This window comes from Schistocerca nitens, chromosome 6, assembly GCF_023898315.1.
Source record: "Schistocerca nitens isolate TAMUIC-IGC-003100 chromosome 6, iqSchNite1.1, whole genome shotgun sequence".
Lineage (NCBI taxonomy): Eukaryota > Metazoa > Arthropoda > Insecta > Orthoptera > Acrididae > Schistocerca > Schistocerca nitens.
Genome location: NC_064619.1, coordinates 389,837,820 through 389,857,535, shown reverse-complemented (window position 1 = coordinate 389,857,535; position 19,716 = coordinate 389,837,820). Strand labels below are relative to the sequence as shown.

The 19,716-nt window shown below is 40.1% G+C and overlaps 1 protein-coding gene across 3 annotated transcripts in view; it reads right to left on the bottom strand.

The window, feature by feature from the left end:
• LOC126263140 (ATP-dependent RNA helicase DHX30-like) overlaps positions 1-19,716 on the bottom strand; it is a 304,491-nt gene that overhangs the window by 80,065 nt on the left and 204,710 nt on the right. For all 3 annotated transcript variants that reach the window (XM_049960170.1, XM_049960171.1, XM_049960172.1), the window contains one exon: positions 11,616-11,824. In XM_049960170.1, the coding sequence (XP_049816127.1) occupies positions 11,616-11,824 (209 nt within the window). The remainder of the gene's footprint in view (positions 1-11,615; positions 11,825-19,716) is intronic.

Below are 19,716 nucleotides of genomic sequence, written 5' to 3'. Positions count from 1 at the left end.
CTAAATACAAGGAATACTGTAAAACATTAAAAAAAGTAATTCAGACGTCTAAACAAATGCACTACGAGAAGAAGATAGCAATGTCAGGGAACAAAATAAAAACAATATGGGATATAGTGAAAGAGCAGACTGGTAGAACCAGAAAGGAACAGGAGCAAATAACACTAAGGGTAGATGACACATTAGTAACTGATGGGCATAGTGTGGCAAATCTATTTAACAAGTACTTTATATCCGTTACTGATAGAATGGGACTTTCAGGATCAGTAAATAATTCCCTTTAATATCTGAAACTAGCCTTCACAAATAGCTTCAAGTACATGAATATATCACTCACTTCACCAAAAGAAATAACTTCCATAATAAAACCTTTAAAAACAAAGCATTCTAGAAGAAAGAATAAAGTAGATGAGCTTCTGGTTTGTTTAGAAGATTTAGAAGCTGAGAATGAAATAGATATACTATGCCTGTCTGAGCATCACATTGTTACTGATATGGATAAGGTAAATGTAAGTGGATATAAGCTCTCTGCACATGTAATGAGAGAAAATATGGAGAAAGGAGGAGTTTCCATATATGTCAAAAGTTATCATTGTGCAAAAAGTATAGAAACAAAAAAGTTGTGTGTAGAGAAACATATAGAAGCATGTGCCTGTGAGCTTCAATTAAATAAAGGTACATTTATAATTGTAACTGTATATAGGTCCCCATCAGGAAATTTTCATCTATTTCTGAAAAATTTGGACTCCTTGTTGTGCTATCTGTCAGACAGGGGGAAGCAAATTATTATTTGTGGGGACTTCAATGTAGATTCTCTGAAAGAGGGTAATAGGAAAAATGACCTTGAAGTATTACCTGGTTTTTTCAATTTGACACCCGTTATTGATTTTCCTACTCGGGTGGTAAAGGATAGCAGTTCACTGATAGATAACTTCTTTATAGACCAAGATAAGTTTAACCAGATAAATGCTCAGCCTGTTGAGAATGGTCTTTCTGATCATGGTGCACAGCTAGTTACAATATATGACATAGCTCCATTCAGCAATACTAAACAGTCCTCCAAAGTAGTACGTTCAGTCAACGATTTAACAATTGCAAGTTTCAGGGAAAGCCTACAGCAGTTAGACTGGGATGAGGTGTACCGTGAACCTGATGCCAATTTAAAATATAATTTATTTCATGACATTTTTGTAAATGCATTTGAAAACTGCTTCCCCAAGAAAATAGTTAAGTATACTCGTAAGAAACCTTGTAACAAACCATGGCTTACTAAGGGTATAAAAATATCTTGTAACCGGAAAAGGGAAATGTATCTGACAGCAAGAAAGAGTCGTGACCCAGAAACTATCAAAAATTATAAAAACTACTGTGTTATATTAAGAAAAGTTATTAAAAAATCCAGGAGTATGTGTATCATGTCTGAAATCAGCAACTCTGATAATAAAATTAAAACAATTTGGAATATTATTAAAAGAGAAACAGGTCAACCAAGAGCAGAGGAAGACAGTATTACCATCAAATTGAATGAAAACTTTACGAACAAAAAGTCAGAAGTTGAAAATATTTTTAATAATCATTTTCTAAATGTTGTGGATATAGTAGGATCCAGGTGTTCATTAGAAGATGCTAGGCTGTTAATGGAAGAGGCCATACCTATGCAATTTGATACAATTGAAATCTCACCCACTTCTCCCTCTGAAATTAGGAAAATAATAAACTTGCTTAAAAGCAAAAACTCACATGGAATTGATGGAATTTCCAGCAAAATACTAAAAGCTTGTTCTCAACAGATAAGTAAGATTCTCAGCCACCTGTGTAATAGCTCTCTGGAACAGGGCATTTTCCCTGATAGACTGAAATATGCTATTGTTATACCTTTGCATAAAAAGGGGGATAGATCTGATGTCAACAATTACCGTCCAATCTCCCTTCTAACAGCTTTATCCAAAATTTTTGAGAAAGTAATGTATTCAAGAATAGCTTCACATATCTGTAAATATGAAGTACTAACAAAATGTCAGTTTGGTTTCCAGAAAGGTTTTTCAACAGAAAATGCCATATATGCTTTCACCAGTCAAATTTTGAATGATCTGAATAACCAAACACCACCCATTGGGATTTTTTGTGATCTCTCAAAGGCTTTTGATTGTGTAAATCATGAAATTCTGCTAGACAAGCTCAAGTATTGTGGCATGAGTGGGACAGTGCACAAATGGTTTAATTCGTACCTAACTGGAAGAGTGCAGAAAGTTGAAATAAGTAGTTCTCGTAACATGCAAAGATCAGCACATTCCTCAAACTGGGGAACTATCAAGAATGGGGTTCCACAAGGGTCAGTCTTGGGTCCTTTGTTGTTCTTATTATATATTAATGACTTGCCATTCTATATTCATGAAGAGGCAAAGTTAGTTCTCTTTGCTGATGATACAAGTATAGTAATCACTACTGACAAACAAGAATTAACTGATGAAATTGTCAATACTGTCTTTCAGAAAATTACTAAGTGGTTCCTTGTAAACGGACTCTCACTGAATTTTGATAAGACACAGTACATACAGTTCCGTACAGTGAATGGTATGACGCCATTAATAAATATAGACCTTAATCAGAAGCATATAGCTAAGGTAGAATATTGCAAATTTTTAGGTGTGTCCATTGATGAGAGATTAAATTAGAAGAAACACATTGATGATCTGCTGAAACGTTTGAGTTCAGCTACTTATGCAATAAGGGTCATTGCAAATTTTGGTGATAAACATCTTAGTAAATTAGCTTACTACACCTATTTTCACTCATTGCTTTCATATGGCATCATATTTTGGGGTAATTCATCACTGAGGAATAAAGTATTTATTGCACAAAAGCGTGTAATCAGAATAATAGCTGAAGTCCACCCAAGATCATCCTGCAGACATTTATTTAAGGATCTAGGGATATTCACAGTAGCTTCTCAGTATATATACTCTCTTATGAAATTTGTTATTAACAACCAAACCCAATTCAAAAGTAATAGCAGTGTGCATAACTACAATACTAGGAGAAAGGATGATCTTCACTATTCAAGATTAAATCTAACTTTGGCACAGAAAGGGGTGAATTATACTGGCACTAAAGTCTTTGGTCACTTACCAAATAGTATCAAAAGTCTGACAGATAACCAACAAGTATTTAAGAAGAAATTAAAAGAATTTCTGAATGACAACTCCTTCTACTCCATAGAGGAATTTTTAGATATAAATTAAGAAAAAAAAAATATTTAAAAAAATAAAAAATAAAGAAAAACAAAAAACACAATAAAATAAAGTTGTTATATTAACTTAAGTATGTTGTTAAATTAACCTAATTATGTCATGTATTGGAAAATTCGACTCGTTCCACATCATTACGAAATATCGTATTCATGATCCATGGAACTAGTATTAATCTAATCTAATCTAATCTAGTGGGTACGATGAAATATCAACAAAGTTAATTAAGGCATGTTCTTGTGAGTTTAGTACAATTCTAAGTTACTTGTGTAACCAGTCAATTATAACTGGGACATTTCCTGACTGGCTAAAATATGCAGATGTTAAGCCTTTATTCAAGAAAGGGGATAAAGAAATACCATCAAACTACAGACCGATTTCACTTTTGCCAGCATTCTCAAAAATTTTAGAAAAAGTAATGTACAGGCAGCTGCTCAATCATCTGGCCACAAATAACATATTATCAAGAACACAGTTTGGATTTCTGAAGGGTTCTGATATCGAGAAGGCTATTTACACCTACAGTGAAAATGTACTTAATTCATTAAATAACAAATTACAAGCAGCAGGTATTTTCTGTGATTTGTCAAAGGCATTTGATTGTGTGAACCACAACATCCTTTTAAGTAAATTAGAATTCTATGGTGTCACGGGCAGTGCTGCAAAATGGTTCAAGTCATACCTAGCTAACAGGAAACAAAGGGTGTCAGTGCAAGGGACTAGTGAATTAAGTCATCAGTCATCATCAGAATGGGAAGAAATTACATGTGGTGTCCCACAAGGATCCATCTTAGGGCCATTGCTTTTTCTTGTGTACATTAATGATATCTCATCAGTTAGACTGCCAGAAGCAGAGTTCGTTTTGTTTGCAGATGACACAAGTATTGCAATAAATAGTATGTCAAATGTAGTTCTAGAAAGATCTGCTAATGATATTTTCATGGATATTAATAAATGGTTTAAAGCCAACTCACTGACATTAAACTTCGAAAAGACTCACTATATGCAATTCAGAACCTGTAAGAGGTTTCCACCCAGCATATGCATAAAATACGAAGAAGAGCAGATAGAAGAGGTTGACAGTCTTAAATTCCTGGGATTACAACTTGATAATAAATTCAGTTGGGAAGAGCACACCACAGAACTGCAGAAACGCCTTAACAAATCTGTATTTGCAATTCGAGTGTTAGCAGACATAGGCGACATAAAAATAAAAAAAGCTTGCATACTTTGCCTACTTTCATTCCATAATGTCATATGGTATAATATTTTGGGGTAACTCCTCAAGTCAAACAAAAGTTTTCAGAGTCCAAAAACGTGTAATATGTATTATTTGTGGAGTAAATTCACGGACGTCCTGTAGAAACCTCTTCAAAGAACTGGGTATACTAACTACTGCCTCTCAGTATATTTACTCATTAATGAAATTTGTCCTAAATAATATATCTCTTTTTCCAACAAACAGCTCAGTTCATACATACAATACCAGGAACAAAAATGATCTGCACAAGGACTTAAAAGCACTTACTTTAGTTCAAAAAGGGGTCCACTACTCAGGAACACTCATCTTCAATAATTTGCCAGTAAACATAAAAAATTAGTTACAAATGAAGATCAGTTTAAAAGGAGCCTGAAAGACTTACTAGTGGCCAACTCCTTCTACTCCATTGACGAATTTTTTAATAGAAACAAACGATGTATTGTACATATTCATACTATTAGTATTGTTATTTCAGCTTAAAAAAAAAAAAAAAAAATTGACATGTTCCACATCCACGAGGATCTCCTCAGCACGGATCTATGGAACGAAAAACTAATCTAATCTAATCTGATTAATTTTATATGGTCATTCCATTTTAAATCACTCCTAATGCCTACTACCAGATAATTTATGGAATTAACTGCTTCCAGTTGCTGACCTGCTATATTGTAGCTAAATTACCCTTGTCTACATTGAGATTCAATTGCCTGCACCATGTGTCAATTCGTTGCAGATCCTCCTGCATTTCAGTACTATTTTCCAACATTACAACCCCTCAATATATTACAGCATCATCCGCAAAAAGCCTGAGTGAACTTCCGATGTTATCCACAAGGTCATTTATGTATATTGTGAATAGCATTGGTCCTACAAGACACCCCTGCAGCACACTTGAAATCACTCTTACTTCGGAAGACTTCTCTCCATTGAGAATGACATGCTGCGTTCTGTTATCTAGGAACTCTTCAATCCAATCACACAATTGGTCTGATAGTCCATATGCTCTTACTTTGTTCATTAAACGACTGTGGGGAACTGTATCTAACACCTTGCGGAAGTCAAGAAACACGGCATCTATCTGGGAACCCATGTCTATGGCCCTCTGAGCCTTGTGGACGAAGAGCTTGAGCTGGGTTTCACATGATCGTCTTTTTTGAAACCCATGCCGATTCCTACAGAGTAGATTTCTAGTCTACAGAAAAGTCATTATACTCTACATAACGTGTGTTCCAAAATTCTACAACTGATCGACGTTAGAGATATAGGTCAACAGTTCTGCACATCTGTTCGACATCCCTTCTTGAAAACAGGGATGACCTGTGCCCTTTTCCAATCCTTTGGAACGCTACGCTCTTCTAGAGATCTACGGTACACCGCTACAAGAAGGGGGGCAAGTTCCTTCGCGTACTCTGTGTAAAATCGAACTGGTATCCCATCAGGTCCAGCGGCCTTTCCTCTTTTGAGGAATTTTAATCGTTTCTCTATCCCTCTGTCGTCTATTTTGATATATACCATTTTGTCATCTGTGCGACAATCTAGAGAAGGAACTACAGTGCAGTCTTCCTCTGTGAAACAGCTTTGGAAAAAGACATTTAGTATTTTGGCCTTTAGTCTGTCATCCTCTGTTTCAGTACCATTTTGGTCACAGAGTGTCTGGACATTTTGTTTTGATCCACCTACTGCTTTGACATAAGACCGAAATTTCTTAGGATTTTCTGCCAAGTCAGTACATAGAACTTTACTTTCGAATTCATTGAACGCCTCTCGCACAGCCCTCCTCACACTACATTTTGCTTTGTGTAATTTTTGTTTGTCTGCAAGGCTTTGGCTATGTTTATGTTTGCTGTGAAGTGCCCTTTGCTTCCACAGCAGGTTTCTAACTTGGTTGTTGTACCACGGTGGCTCTTTTCCATCTCTTACGATCTTGCTTGGCACATACTCATCTAATGCATATTGTACTATGGTTTTGAACTTTGTCCACTGATCCTCAACACTATCTGTACTTGAGACAAAACTTTTATGTTGAGCCGTCAAGTACTCTGAAATCTTGCTTTTTGTCACTTTTGCTGAACAGAAATATCTTTCTACCTTTTTTAATATTTCTATTTATGGCTGAAATCATTGATGCAGTAACTGCTTTATAATCACCGATTTCCTGTTCTGTATTAACTGTTTCGAATAGTCTTTTTGTCACCAGAAGATCTAATATGTTATTGCCACGAGTATGTTCTCTGTTTAACTGCTCAAAGTAGTTTTCAGATAATTCACTTAAAAAAAATTCACTGGATTCTTTGTCCCTGCCACCCGTTATGAACGTTTGAGTCTCCCAGTCCATATCAGGCAAATTAACATCTCCACCCAGAACTATAACATGGTCGGGACATCTACTCGAAATATTTTCCAAATTTTCCTTCAGGTGTTCTGTCACAACAGCTGCTGAGCCAGGGGGCCTATAGAGACATTCAGTTACCCTGTTTGAGCCTGCTTTAACCATGACCTTCACCTAAATTATTTCACATTTCAGATCTCCGTCAATTTCCTTCGATACTATTGCACTTTTTATCGCTATAAAGATGCCTCCCCCTTCACTGTCCAGCCTGTCTCTGCGGTATACATTCCAATGTGAGTTTAGGATTTCATTACTGTTTACGTCTGGTTTCAGCCAACTTTCTGTCCCTAAGACTATGTGGGCATTGTGACCATTTATTAATGAGAGCAATTCTATGACCTTTCTATACACTCTCCTGCAGTTTACTATTACGACATTAATACTGTTATTCCCTGTAGCTTTTTGCCTACTACTACCACCTTGTCGCATCCCAGGAGGCGTCTTGTCAGGCCTAGAGAGGGAATTCTCTAACCAAAAAAACCCACATGTGCACTCCCCATGTATTCCACTAGCCTTGCAGCCGCTTCCTGCGTGTAGTGCACGCCTGACCTATTCAGGTGGACCCTACATTTCTCCACCCGATAGCGGAGGTCGAGAAATTTGCATCCCAGATCTCTGCAGAATCATCTGAACCTCTGGTTTAAGCCTTCCACTCTGCAAGCGAGGCTTTCCGCCTTCACCAACTCTGCCAATTGCCTGTATGAACTGAGGATGACCTCGCCTGTATGAACTGAGGGTGACCTCTGAACCCAGACGGCACGAGTCATTGGTGCCGATATGAGCTACAATTTGCAGTTGGGTGCACCCCGTGTTCTCTATCGCCGCCAGCAGGGCCGTCTCCACATCTCTGATGAGACCCCCCCCCCCCCCCCCCATGCCATACATGCTAAGGTGCTAAAATCTTCAGTGAAATGCTGATTATGTTCCTGTGGCACTGCTCAGAATATGAATATGTCATCCAGGTAAGCAAAACAACATGGTAACACTGAATAACACTGAATCAATGAACTTTTGCCTTGTTTACATGACGTTTCTCTGGTCGAAAGTCACGTACAAACTTTCTAACAAACTTAAAGGTGTTATAATAGCAGTCTTTGGAATGTCTTTCTCAGCAACCAGGATTTTTGTGTATGCTTGGGAGCAGTCTAACATGCTTAATACCTGTTTTACACTCTATGCATGTTTACAGTCTTGTAGTAGAGCACTGGATAATGGTCTGGGATTGTTCTCGTGTTTAAAACATGGTAGTTGCCACATGGCTACTACGCACTGTTCTTTTTTGGGACCAAAAGCAAAGGTGATGACCATGGCCTTTAGGATGGGAGGATGATTGCCTTGGTTAGCATAGTATCAAACTCTTGACTTAGTGACTGTGTACCAGCCGGAAGCTAATCCTCTGAGCCTGCATGAAGCTGGAGGACCTGCCGTCATATTTATGTACTGCACAGCATCATGACGTACCTACTGCAGAACTCCTAGAGGCTTCGTGAGAGCAGGGAAATGGTTGAGCAGCTTAGCCTACCCACTTCTTGTAACCTGGTTTACCTTAGTGTCCTATGCAGCAGTGTCACACCAGAAGCCAGTGGTGGACATTCCAGTGACAGTGTCCAGTAGCTGAGCAGTGGTGACATTGGGAATCAGAAGGTAATTCAGCAAGAGGTCTGTGTTGATGATAGGCTCAATAACATATGCCATTATAAAGTTCCATACCAAAGCAGAACTCAGTCCCAGGTACAGTTCCAAGTGCTCCACCCATATGTCATGACAGCAGAGCTGTTAGCAGCTGACTGTCTAACAAGGGAACCTCCCCATCGCACCCCCTTCAGATTTAGTTATAGGTTGGCACATTCGATAGGCCTTGAAAAACTAAACACAGATCAATCGAGAAAACAGGAAGAAGTTGTGTGGAACTATGAAAAAATAAGCAAACTATACAAACTGAGTAGTCCATGTGCAAGATAAGCAACATCAAAGACAGCGCGAGCTCAGGAGCGCCGTGGTCTCGTGGTTAGTGTGAGCAGCTGCGAAATGAGAGGTCCATGGTTCAAGTCTTTCCTCGGGTGAAAATTTTTACTTACTTTATTTTCGCAAAGTTATGATTTGTCCGTTCGTTCATTGACGTCTCTGTTCACTGTAATAAGTTTAGTGTCTGTGTTTTGCGACCGCACTGCAAAACAGTGCGATTAGTAGACGAAAGGACCTGTGCAAACCACAGTGTGAGGTTGTGCATGTGCACTTTATTTCTGTAATTATAGTGCTTCCAAATTTCAGGAATCACAAGGGAACATGAAAATATAATTAACATAAACTGGAGGAAACAATTTATTGACAGACATTAGGAGCAAGAATCTCAAAGTAGTCAACAACGGAATCATCTAACATACAATAATCGAAAATCACAGAATGTCTATGTGCTGTGGTTAGGACTAACCATGTCAGCACTCCTAGTGGACAATGCACAAACTCAACTGACATGTAGTGAGCTATCAGCTGATTGCGTGATGACAGCTTGTGACCACCTACCGCCACAGATCTTTTTAATTAGAACTGAAAAGGGGTACGGAAGGCAGATGATAGCTTATGCTAATAGACTGTTCAGTGCCAGCGGAAAGAACTATGCTGTTGCAGAGAAAGAAATGCCTGCAGATGTATGGACTTTCAAGAAATTTAAATATATACTGGTAGGTCACAAGTACAGTCTCTTTTTTTCTAAAGCAGAGCCATCTACACCACAATAGGTTAAAGAAACGGGCTCTGTTTCTAAACGGTCGCAGAAGGAAGTACGGACTGCACAGCAGGTTCCCTACTGAGATGGAATGGTTTTTATATATCGTGTGATCAAAAAGTCAGTATAAATTTGAAAACTGAATAAATCATGGAATAATGTAGATAGAGAGGTACAGATTGACACACATGTTTGGAATGACATGGGGTTTTATTGGAACAAAAAAAAAAAAAAAAAAAAAAAAAAAAATTAAAAAAATACAAAAGTTCAAAAAATGTCCGATAGATGGCACTTCATCTGATCAGAATAGCAATAATTAGCATAACAAAGTAAGACAAAGCAAAGATGATGTTCTTTACAGGAAACGCTCAATATGTGCACCATCATTCCTCAACAGTAGCTGTTGTTGAGGAATAATGTTGTGAACATCAGTGTAAAGCATGTCCGGAGTTATGGTGAAGCATTGGCGTCAGATGTTGTCTTTCAGCATCCCTAGAGATGTCAGTCGATCACGATACACTTGTGACTTCAAGTAACCCCAAAGCCAATAATCGCACAGACTGAGGTCTGGGGACCTGGGAGGCCAAGCATGACTAAAGTGGCGGCTGAACACACAATCACCACCAAACAACGCGCGAAAGAGATCTTTTGCGCGTCTAGCAATATGGGGTGGAGCGCCATCCTGCATAAACGTCGTACGTTCCAGCAGGTGTTTATCAGCCAGGCTGGGGATGGCGTACCTCTCACCCGTCATGGTAGCAGCTACAAAACCAGAATCATGCATTTTCTCTAAGAAAAAAGGCCCAATAATGGTAGATGTGGTAAATCCAAGCCATTCTGTGACTTTCTCGTCATGCAATGGAGTTTCCATGACAGTTCTAGGACTTTTGGTAGCCCAAATTCAGCAGTTGTGGGCATTGACAGACCCTCGGAGCGCGAAATGAGCTTCGTCGGTCCACAACACGTTACTCAACCAATCGTCATCTTCCACCATCTTTTGAAACGCCCACACCGCAAATGCCCTCCACTTCACTAAATTGCCAGGTAACAGTTCATGATGCCGATGGATTTTGTATGGATAGCATCGGAGGGTACGCCTCAGTGCCAACAAAACGGTAGTGTACGGAATGCCGGTGCGACGTGCGACTGCACGAGCGCTGACTTCTCCGTGCATAGACGAACCCGCTACAGTCTCTGTTTCTTCCTGAACTGTCACAGCAGCATTACGCCTTGTGCTGAGTCGGCCACTATGGGGTCTATCGTCTAAACAACCCATGGCTTCGAAACTTCGCCACAGCTGCATTTTTCAACGGACCTTTACCTGTTCGAATCCCCTTCCTAAGGTGATAGGATCATAACGCTGAACTAGCACATTCCCCATTCTGATAATACAGCTTCACTAAAAGCGCCTTTTCAGGTAACGTCAACATGCTGCGACTGCTGGCGCATCTGATTCTCTCTCTCATTACAGCTCCTTTTATACACAATTGTCATACACAGTCACTGACGTTTTGCTGTCCAGCGCCATCTGTCGGACATTTTGTGAACTGTTTTTTGGTTCTAATAAAACCCCATGTCATTCCAAGCATGTGTGTCAATTTTTACCTCTCTATCTACATTACTCCGTGGTTTATTAAGTTTTCAAATTTATACAGACTTTTTGATCACCCGGTACTTCAAGAGGGGTGTCCTACTGAACTGGGAAATATACAATGAACGATCACTGGTTTTGGAATGTAGAGATATGTTAGTTAATGATGTAGAGGCATGTTAGTTAATGATGTAGAGGCATGTTAGTTAATGATGTAGAGGCATGTTAGTTAATGATGTAGAGGCATGTTAGTTAATGATGTAGAGGCATGTTAGTTAATGATGTGCAGTTTTTGCCAGTTACACGATTGTGACATACTAATCACAGCCGTGTTACCATGCAAGTGAACTACTGCTCTTTTTCACTTTTATATGTTGTAAAATATGTTAATACTCACATACCTCAATACTGCTGCATTGACCAGCACCTTTGAAAGTTTAGGGTGTGTTGGGAAATTCATTATTCGTTTTCCAAGAGCTGTCAAATTTTCATCATGATCTAGAGCTCCTATGGCAACTAATTCTGAGACACCCAATTGAATTGCATCTTCACTCGGTGGTTCAGGCATCTCTGATAAGAATTGTGCTGCTTTTTGATTTTTAACCAACCCCTGAAGGAAGAGAGAAGCGAAACTATTAAAATCACAGAAACAACATGAAAATATGTCAACAATATTATGGAACAGACAACACACATATATTATTACAAATTTCGTCAATGTGGTGCTCCCGCAACTCAACTCATAAGTACACTTTAAAGGGGGGAAGCACCACAAAAGAATTATCCGATTCGGGCAGAAATCTGAAGATGTGATGTACATGTACAGACAAATGATCACACTTCCAGAAAAATTGGATGATTTTATTTCAAGAGAAAGATCTTCACAAACTGGACAAGTTAATAACATGTTGGTCCACCTCTGGCCCTCATGCAAGAAGTTATTTGGCTAGGCACTGATTGACAGAGGTGTTGGATGTCCTCCTGAGGATATTGTGCCAAGTTCTGTCAAATTGGTGTATTACATCACCGAAATCCTGAGGCGGTTGGCGGGCCCTGCCCCTAATGCTCCAAATGTTCTTAGTTGGGGAGAGATCTGGTGACCTTGTTGGCCATGTAGGATTTGGCAAGCATAATGACAAGCAGTAGACACTCTTGCCCTGTTTGGGTGGCCATTATCCTACTGAAATGTAAGGCCAGAATGGGTTGCCATGAGGGCACTGTGCTGTAGGGGCACCACAGATGACAACTAAAGAAGTCCTGCTACGAAAAGAAAAGACACCCCAGATCATCAATCCTAGTTGTCAGGCCATATGGTGGATGATAGGTTGGTATCCTACTGCTATCCAGGGCACCTTTGCTGGCCATCAGGGCTCAATTTGAAGCAGGCCTCATCATTGAAGACAATTCTACTCCATTCAATGAGATATCACGCCGTGTCTGAAGACACCCCGGACAACAGTGGGATACCAGTTCGAGTGTCATGTGCCATATGGCTTGATAATCAGGATTGGTGGTCTGGGACACCATTTATTTTCATAGCTGGACTTCTTTGGTTTTCATTTGTGGCATTCTTTATGGCAAGCTATCTGGGCTTACATTTCAGTATGATATTATCCAGCTGCACACGGTGAGAGTTTCTCCTGGTTGGAACTCCCAGATATTTTAAAACTGTATACTGGACAGAGACTTGAACTTGGGACCTTTGCCTTACCTGGGCAGGTGCTCTACCAACTGAGCTACCCAAGCACAACTCATGGCCTGCCCTCACAATTTTACTTCTTCCAGTACTTGTCTCCTACCTATCAAACTGTGAGGATGGGCCATGAGGCATGCTTGTGTAGCCCAGTTGGTAGAGCACTTGCCCATGAAAGGCAAAGATCCAGACTTCAAGTCTCAGTCCAGCACACAGTTTTAATCGGCCAGAAAGTTTCATATCAGCGTACACTCCTCTGCAGAATTACAATTTCATTTTTTCTACCACTTTTGTCTGTGGTCGCCAAACCCTACCTTGGCCAGCAAGGTCACCAAATCTCTTTCCAAATATCTGGAGTGTTATGGGCACGATGCTCCAATCAGCTCATAAAATTTCGATGGTCTAACGTGTCAATTTGACCGAATCTGGCACGATATCCCTCAGGACAACATCCAAAAACTATCAATCAATACCAAGTCAAAGAAATACACATATGAGGACCAGAGGTGGACAAATGCATTACTGATCAGATCAAGTTGCGAAGTGCTTTCTCTTGAATTCATCATGCAATTTTTTCTGAAACTTAAGGATTAATTTTTTTGTGTATGTACATCACATCTACTGATTTCTATCCCATTCGGATAATTCCTCTGCAGTGCATTTTTTTTTGTCTTAGAGTTTTTTTAAAAAGCCATCACTGTTCCACTGGAAAGAGCTGTTAAAAATATCCATCACAAGTCATTGTTGTCAAATAATAAAATGCACTGCATTGTCAATAACAAAATGTACCAAACACTTACATAATGTATTTGATTACTTAACAGCAGTGATTTACAATGGATTTTGTGCTATGTGATGTCACCGTTTAATATTGTCATGTAAGCTGTTTTCAAAAACTAAAGTCTCGAGGATGATCGGAGGACTGAAACTGGTTGTAATAAGGAATAATTTATTAGGCAACTCTTGGTGATGGAACATGATGTTTTTTAATTATTATAAATTATTTAAGAAGTTTCTTCAATGTAACACAGTTGTTTGGACAAGAAGAGAATAGAAGCTTTCGAAATGTGGTGCTACAGAAGAATGCTGAAGATTATATGGGTAGATCATGTAACCAATGAGGAGGTACTGAACAGAATTGGGGAGAAGAGGAATTTGGGGCACAACTTGACTAGAAGAAGGGATCAGTTGGTAGGACATGTTCTGCGGCATCAGGGGATCACCAATTTAGTACTAGAGGGCAGCGTGGAGGGTAAAAATCTTAGAGGGAGACCACGAGATGAATACACTAAGCAGATTCAGAAGAATATAGGTAGCAGTAGATACTGGGAGATGAAAAAGCTTGCACAGGATAGAGTAGCATGGAGAGCTGCATCAAACCAGTCTCTGGAATGAAGACCACAACAACAACAACAACAACAACAACAACAACAACACAGCTGTGGTTTTTCTGTGAAGTTCTGGAGTTTTACAGTCCTATAAGGAAATAATTTTTGATGCAAGTACTCAACGAGCCCCCCCCCCCCCCCCACTTTTTTTGTTTTTTTATTATACTGGCTCTTCAATTACATTTATCCCGCACTTTGCACAAACATTCATGTCAATCTATTCAGAGGCTTTGTTAATGTAAGGTCATAGTTTTGATAGGTCTGCTGATGAAGGTAGCACAAACATTGCCTTTTTTGTATATACCTAAACCAAAATGTCACACGAGGTAAATCAGATGTCTTGAGGCCACAACACAAATCCTATGTCATTCTCCCCATAAAAATTGTCCCATCAGTTACCTATATCACATTCCTGAACATAATGCAAGAATTCACTAACACTGAGGCACAAGTGAGGTGTATCACTATCCGAATTTTGCAACACATCCGTCAGATATACATGTCCTGCAATGGTCTGTTCCATGGAGAAAGAACATAAACTTTAAACTGAGACTGCACAGTACACACCATTTTTGGTGAATTGGGAATGTATTACATAGTAGTGATTTTCTGTGTCCCTGATTCATTCACTGTGTCTGTTCACCATATCATTTATAAAGTACAATGAAGATATATTTTTAATGAAAATCATCTTCTCCCCCCGAGTAATGTATTCATCCAGAAATGTCAAAGTGACTAATTTTGCCCTTGGCCAACAGACTTTTGGCATTTGCAAGTGGTGAGATTTCTGCTTCAACCATTTCCATAAAATCTACAGAAAAGACTGTCATGGAGTGTTCAGTTCTCTGTTTGCTCTGCTCATCAACTTAATTTGCCTACACAGTAAACTTACTCCACAGTTCCTCTGGTTACTATCAGCTGGTGCATGTTGATTCCTCCTTACAGATGACTGACTATCTCACTTTCTTCCCAACTGCTACAGTGAAAGAAAACCAAAAACTGCATTGAGAAAAGACTTTTAGTTTTGATGTGGCGATAAATATGTATAGAATTATTAAAAAAGCTTTCATAAATTAGTGAAACTATTTTAACCTTTGGTTATATACCTTCTTTCAGTAATGTTACCAGACAATGATTTTTTTAGGTCTGTGTGTCTTCTATACAAAGTGGAAATGATACAGCCAGTGTACCATCAACTACATATACTGGTGAGCCAAAACATTATGACCAGAGCTGAAGGCCAGATTAATGCTGCCTGATGGAATTGCAGGCACTGGGCCCAGAAAGGAAAGTATATAAGCAAAGCAAAGATCAATGGGGAATCATTCTAGTGATGAAATGAGTCGCAAAATGGGAAATACACTGCTGAATGAGACTTTGAAAAAGGTCAAATTATTATAGCCCAGCACCTAGGAAAAAGCATCTCTGTAATGGTGAAGTTGGTCACAGGCTTGCCCACTCTACAAGGTGAGTCACTTACTATTGCCATCTAGAATAACTCTGAAAGTATGGTAGTAACTGAAAAGTTTGTGTGACAAATGTTGCATGGAACAACAGGGGCCATAATATGACATTGGTTTTGTGTTGCTAGGTGGGATTGTGTCAGAGAAATGAAGGTCAACTTTGTTTTTTTTTTAAATGGGATTCTATAGTTTGGTACTTTGAAGATCAATGAAGGTCAAACAAGTGTCATGAACATCCATTTACAGAAGGTGTTCGAAGTGACAACCACTGGTATCAATGTAGTGCTGCAATCTTCTTATCATGGATTGATTGGTATTCCTTATCACTTCGGCACTTATCGAAGGACATGCTTTGATGATTCCCTCTCAGATATTGCATAGACAGTAAATATTCGCCGAATACGGCATATCCATCTAACGTGCTGTTGACACGTAAACGCCATTTGATGGTTTCGAAATACAACAATAATAGGAATGGTAAGACTAGTATCGTTGAATCAAGTGAATGTGAATGATGTATTCCTTCGAAGAACAAGTCGATATGCTTCTTATTTATGGAGAATGCCAACAATGTTCAGTGGGAGCTAGAGATTTATACGCTGAAAGATATTCTAAATGTACTCACTCTACATGTAATACATTTAAATATGTATATGATAAATTGGGAACAACTGGATCTTTAATGCATCAGAAACCTATCTGGCAAAGGAAAGTTACTACTGAGGAAACAGAAATTGGTACTCTTGCCACTGTGGTTTGAGATCCTTGTGTTAGTTCACGTCAAGTTGCAAGGGAATCTTGCATGAGCCAGAATAGTGTTGTTCGTGCTGTGCATCGCCATAAATATCATAGTTACAATAAAAGTCTTCACCAAGAATTAAATGGTACGGATTGTATGCGTCGCACTGAATTCTGCTGATGGGTTCAACTTCAGATACAGAGGGATGAGACATTTATTAATTTGATTTTATTTACTAATAAGGCTACAGTCACAAACCATGGAAATGTTAATTTGCATAACATGAAAATCCACGTTGGCTGTGGCAAGTTGCACAACAAAAACCATGGTTGGTGAATGTATGGTGTGGGATTCTGGAGGGCAGAATTATAGGCCCCTATTTCATTGAACGAAATCTTAATGGTAGGAAGTACACCACATTCCTGCAAGAAATATTAGGTCTGTTATTGGAAGAAATACCCTTAGGAACAAGGAACAGAATGTGTTATCAACATGATGGGTGTCCGTCACATTTTTCGCTGATGGCTAGAAATGAGTTTCAGACACAATTCCCAAATTAATCAAAATTTCCACAGGTGTACTGCCGGTCTACAGTGCCGGTTGGACACTGTAGACCGGCAGTACACCCGTGGATATTTTGATTATCAAATATGCCGGGAGAAACTCAAGAATCACAATTCCCAAATTGTTGGATTGGACGCGGAGGAGATGTGTCGTGGCCAGCTCATTCGCCAGACTTATTGCCTCTGGATTTTTTCCTTGTGGGTATTCGTAATAGACATTGTTTATAAATCGTTCCAACTACATCTGAAGATATGCGAGAGAGGATTGTCAGAGCATGTGCTTCGATAAGTGCCGGTGTGGTAAGGAATATAATATACTGTATAATATTCTGTAGCACTTAGCAGTTTAAAATAGGGTCACTGAAGTAAAAGGTGTCTCACCATCCACAGCTGAGAGCAGTGGGGACAAAGTTAGGGAGGATCGCCACTTAAAAGAAGTCGATGGCTAAAAAGACAGTGCCCTATCCGGAGTCTAGTTAAAATTACCTCCTCTCGACGATGAGGATGGGAGGAAGAGGTCCAAGCACAGTGAAGAGGTTTTACGTGCCTTGATTTATTATTGGGAAGTGTAGACCAATGTGTGTGTCATTAAAGAGAAACACGATGACGTAAAACGTTCTGTAGATCAGCAAAGGGAACCATATGAACCGAGGAAGAGAGACTGCAGCCTTGGCCACTATGTTGGCTGGCTCGTTTCTGCGGATACCAAAGTGCCCTAGGACCCAGAGGAATGGCACAGAGATTTCCCCCAAGTGGAGTATGTGGAGGCAGTCCTGAATCTGGTGAACCAGAGGGTGGATGGGATAAAGAGCCTAGAGGTTGAGAAGAGAGCTGAGCGAATACAAGCATATAATATATTGTAGCCACGGATGTATTGGACAGCCTGGAGAACAGCGTAAAGCTCCGCAGTAAAAACCGAACACTGGTCGGGAAGCCAAAATTGTTGCCAACAATATAGGCACTCCCAACACCAAATGGTGTAAAAAGCTCCAGACGCTAAATGCAATCCACGGTGGTGGACAAAGTCGAGACGCTGAAGAAGAGACAGCCATGCAGAGGAGTAAAGTGTGCTTCCATAGTCCAATTTCGAGCACATTACAGTGCAATAAAGGCCGAGGAGGACCGCTCGGTCCGCTCCCCAGGAGGTACCACTCAGAACACGGAGGGTGTTGAGGGATTGCAGACAGTGAGCCAAAAGATATGAAATATGGGAAGACCAGTACAGTTTCCTGTCAAACGTAAGTCCCAAGAATTTGGCAACGTGCGCAAACGGAAGGTCGACAGGGCCTAGATGTTGCAAAGGCAGACTAAACTCCGTACAATGCCAAAAATTTACAGACAGCCTTACTGGGAGAAAATCAGAAGCCGGTTTCGATGCCCCATGAGTGGAGGCGATCGAGACATCCTTGAAGACATCATTCAAGAAGGCTGGTCCACTGAGAGCTGTAGTAGATTGTCAATGATTTTACAAAGTGGGAGCCCGAGACATCGGGAAGGAGACAATCCATAATTGGATTTATAGTGATGGCAAACAGTACTACACATAGCATGGAGCCCTGGGGCACCCAATTTTCTTGGGAGAAAGTATGGGAGAGAGTAGTGTTCACCTGCACCTTTAATGTGTGCTCTGTCATAAATTCATGAATGAAAAGGGGTAGCCAACCTCTAAAGCCCCAAGAGAACAGTGTGCGGAGGATGCCTGTCCTCCAACAGGTATCGTATGCCCTCTCCAGATCAAAAAATATTGCTACTGTTTGGCGTTCCCTGAGAAAATTGTTCATGATGTAAGTCGAGAGAGCAACAAGATGGTCAACTGCAAAACAATGCTTTCGGAAACTGCATTGGGCAGGTGTTAAAAGGCTTCGGGACTCCAAGCACTGTTTAAGGGGATTGGGTGATAATGGACAATATTATGGAGAAGAATCATTAGTCCCATGTGTGCCGAGTGCCATCAACAGAGGGGAGATCAAACTAGACCAATTGGAAATGAGGGAAGACAAAGCGAGCATGGGGATGTAGCTTCGTTTCCTGAAGACAGAAGACAACCAGGAGTAGGATTGTAAGGGAATTGACAATTCATCCTGACTGGAGCAAATTCTGCAGATATTCCAATGGATAATTTACGTAGGGCGGACAAAGAAGCGAAAAAAATCTCACTATGGTTGCTGTCAACTCAACGAACACTGAGAGCCGGGAGCCAACGGTGTGGAACGGCATTCAGCCAAAGGCAGAAGATCCTGATCCATAGGTTGTTCGGAGGCAGCTCCGGCCTCAAGTGATTGGCTGGTTGACTGGCCGCCAGCAGTGCGTCTCTGCTACACGGAAGGCGGCCGAGAGCGGCTACCACTGGGTGGGGCTGTAGATGAGACACGCTGTGGCATAGAATGAGAGGAACTTTGTTTCTTATGAGCCTTCGTGGAAGAAGGACGTTTAGATGCGGGAGGAATCTATGGTTGTGAGGTCACGTTACATAAAAAATCTTTGCAAGTAGTCTCTTTTTTGGAAGTCCGGCTGTCCGATTTTGGAATCCATGATTTAGCAGGAGCCAATGAAGGGTGAGTCTTAGATTGAGCAGATGATTGTGGGGAGGTTGAATGGGTGATCTTTGGGCTGGCCGATCTGACAACCCTGGCTCAAAAGGTGGACCACAGGTCTG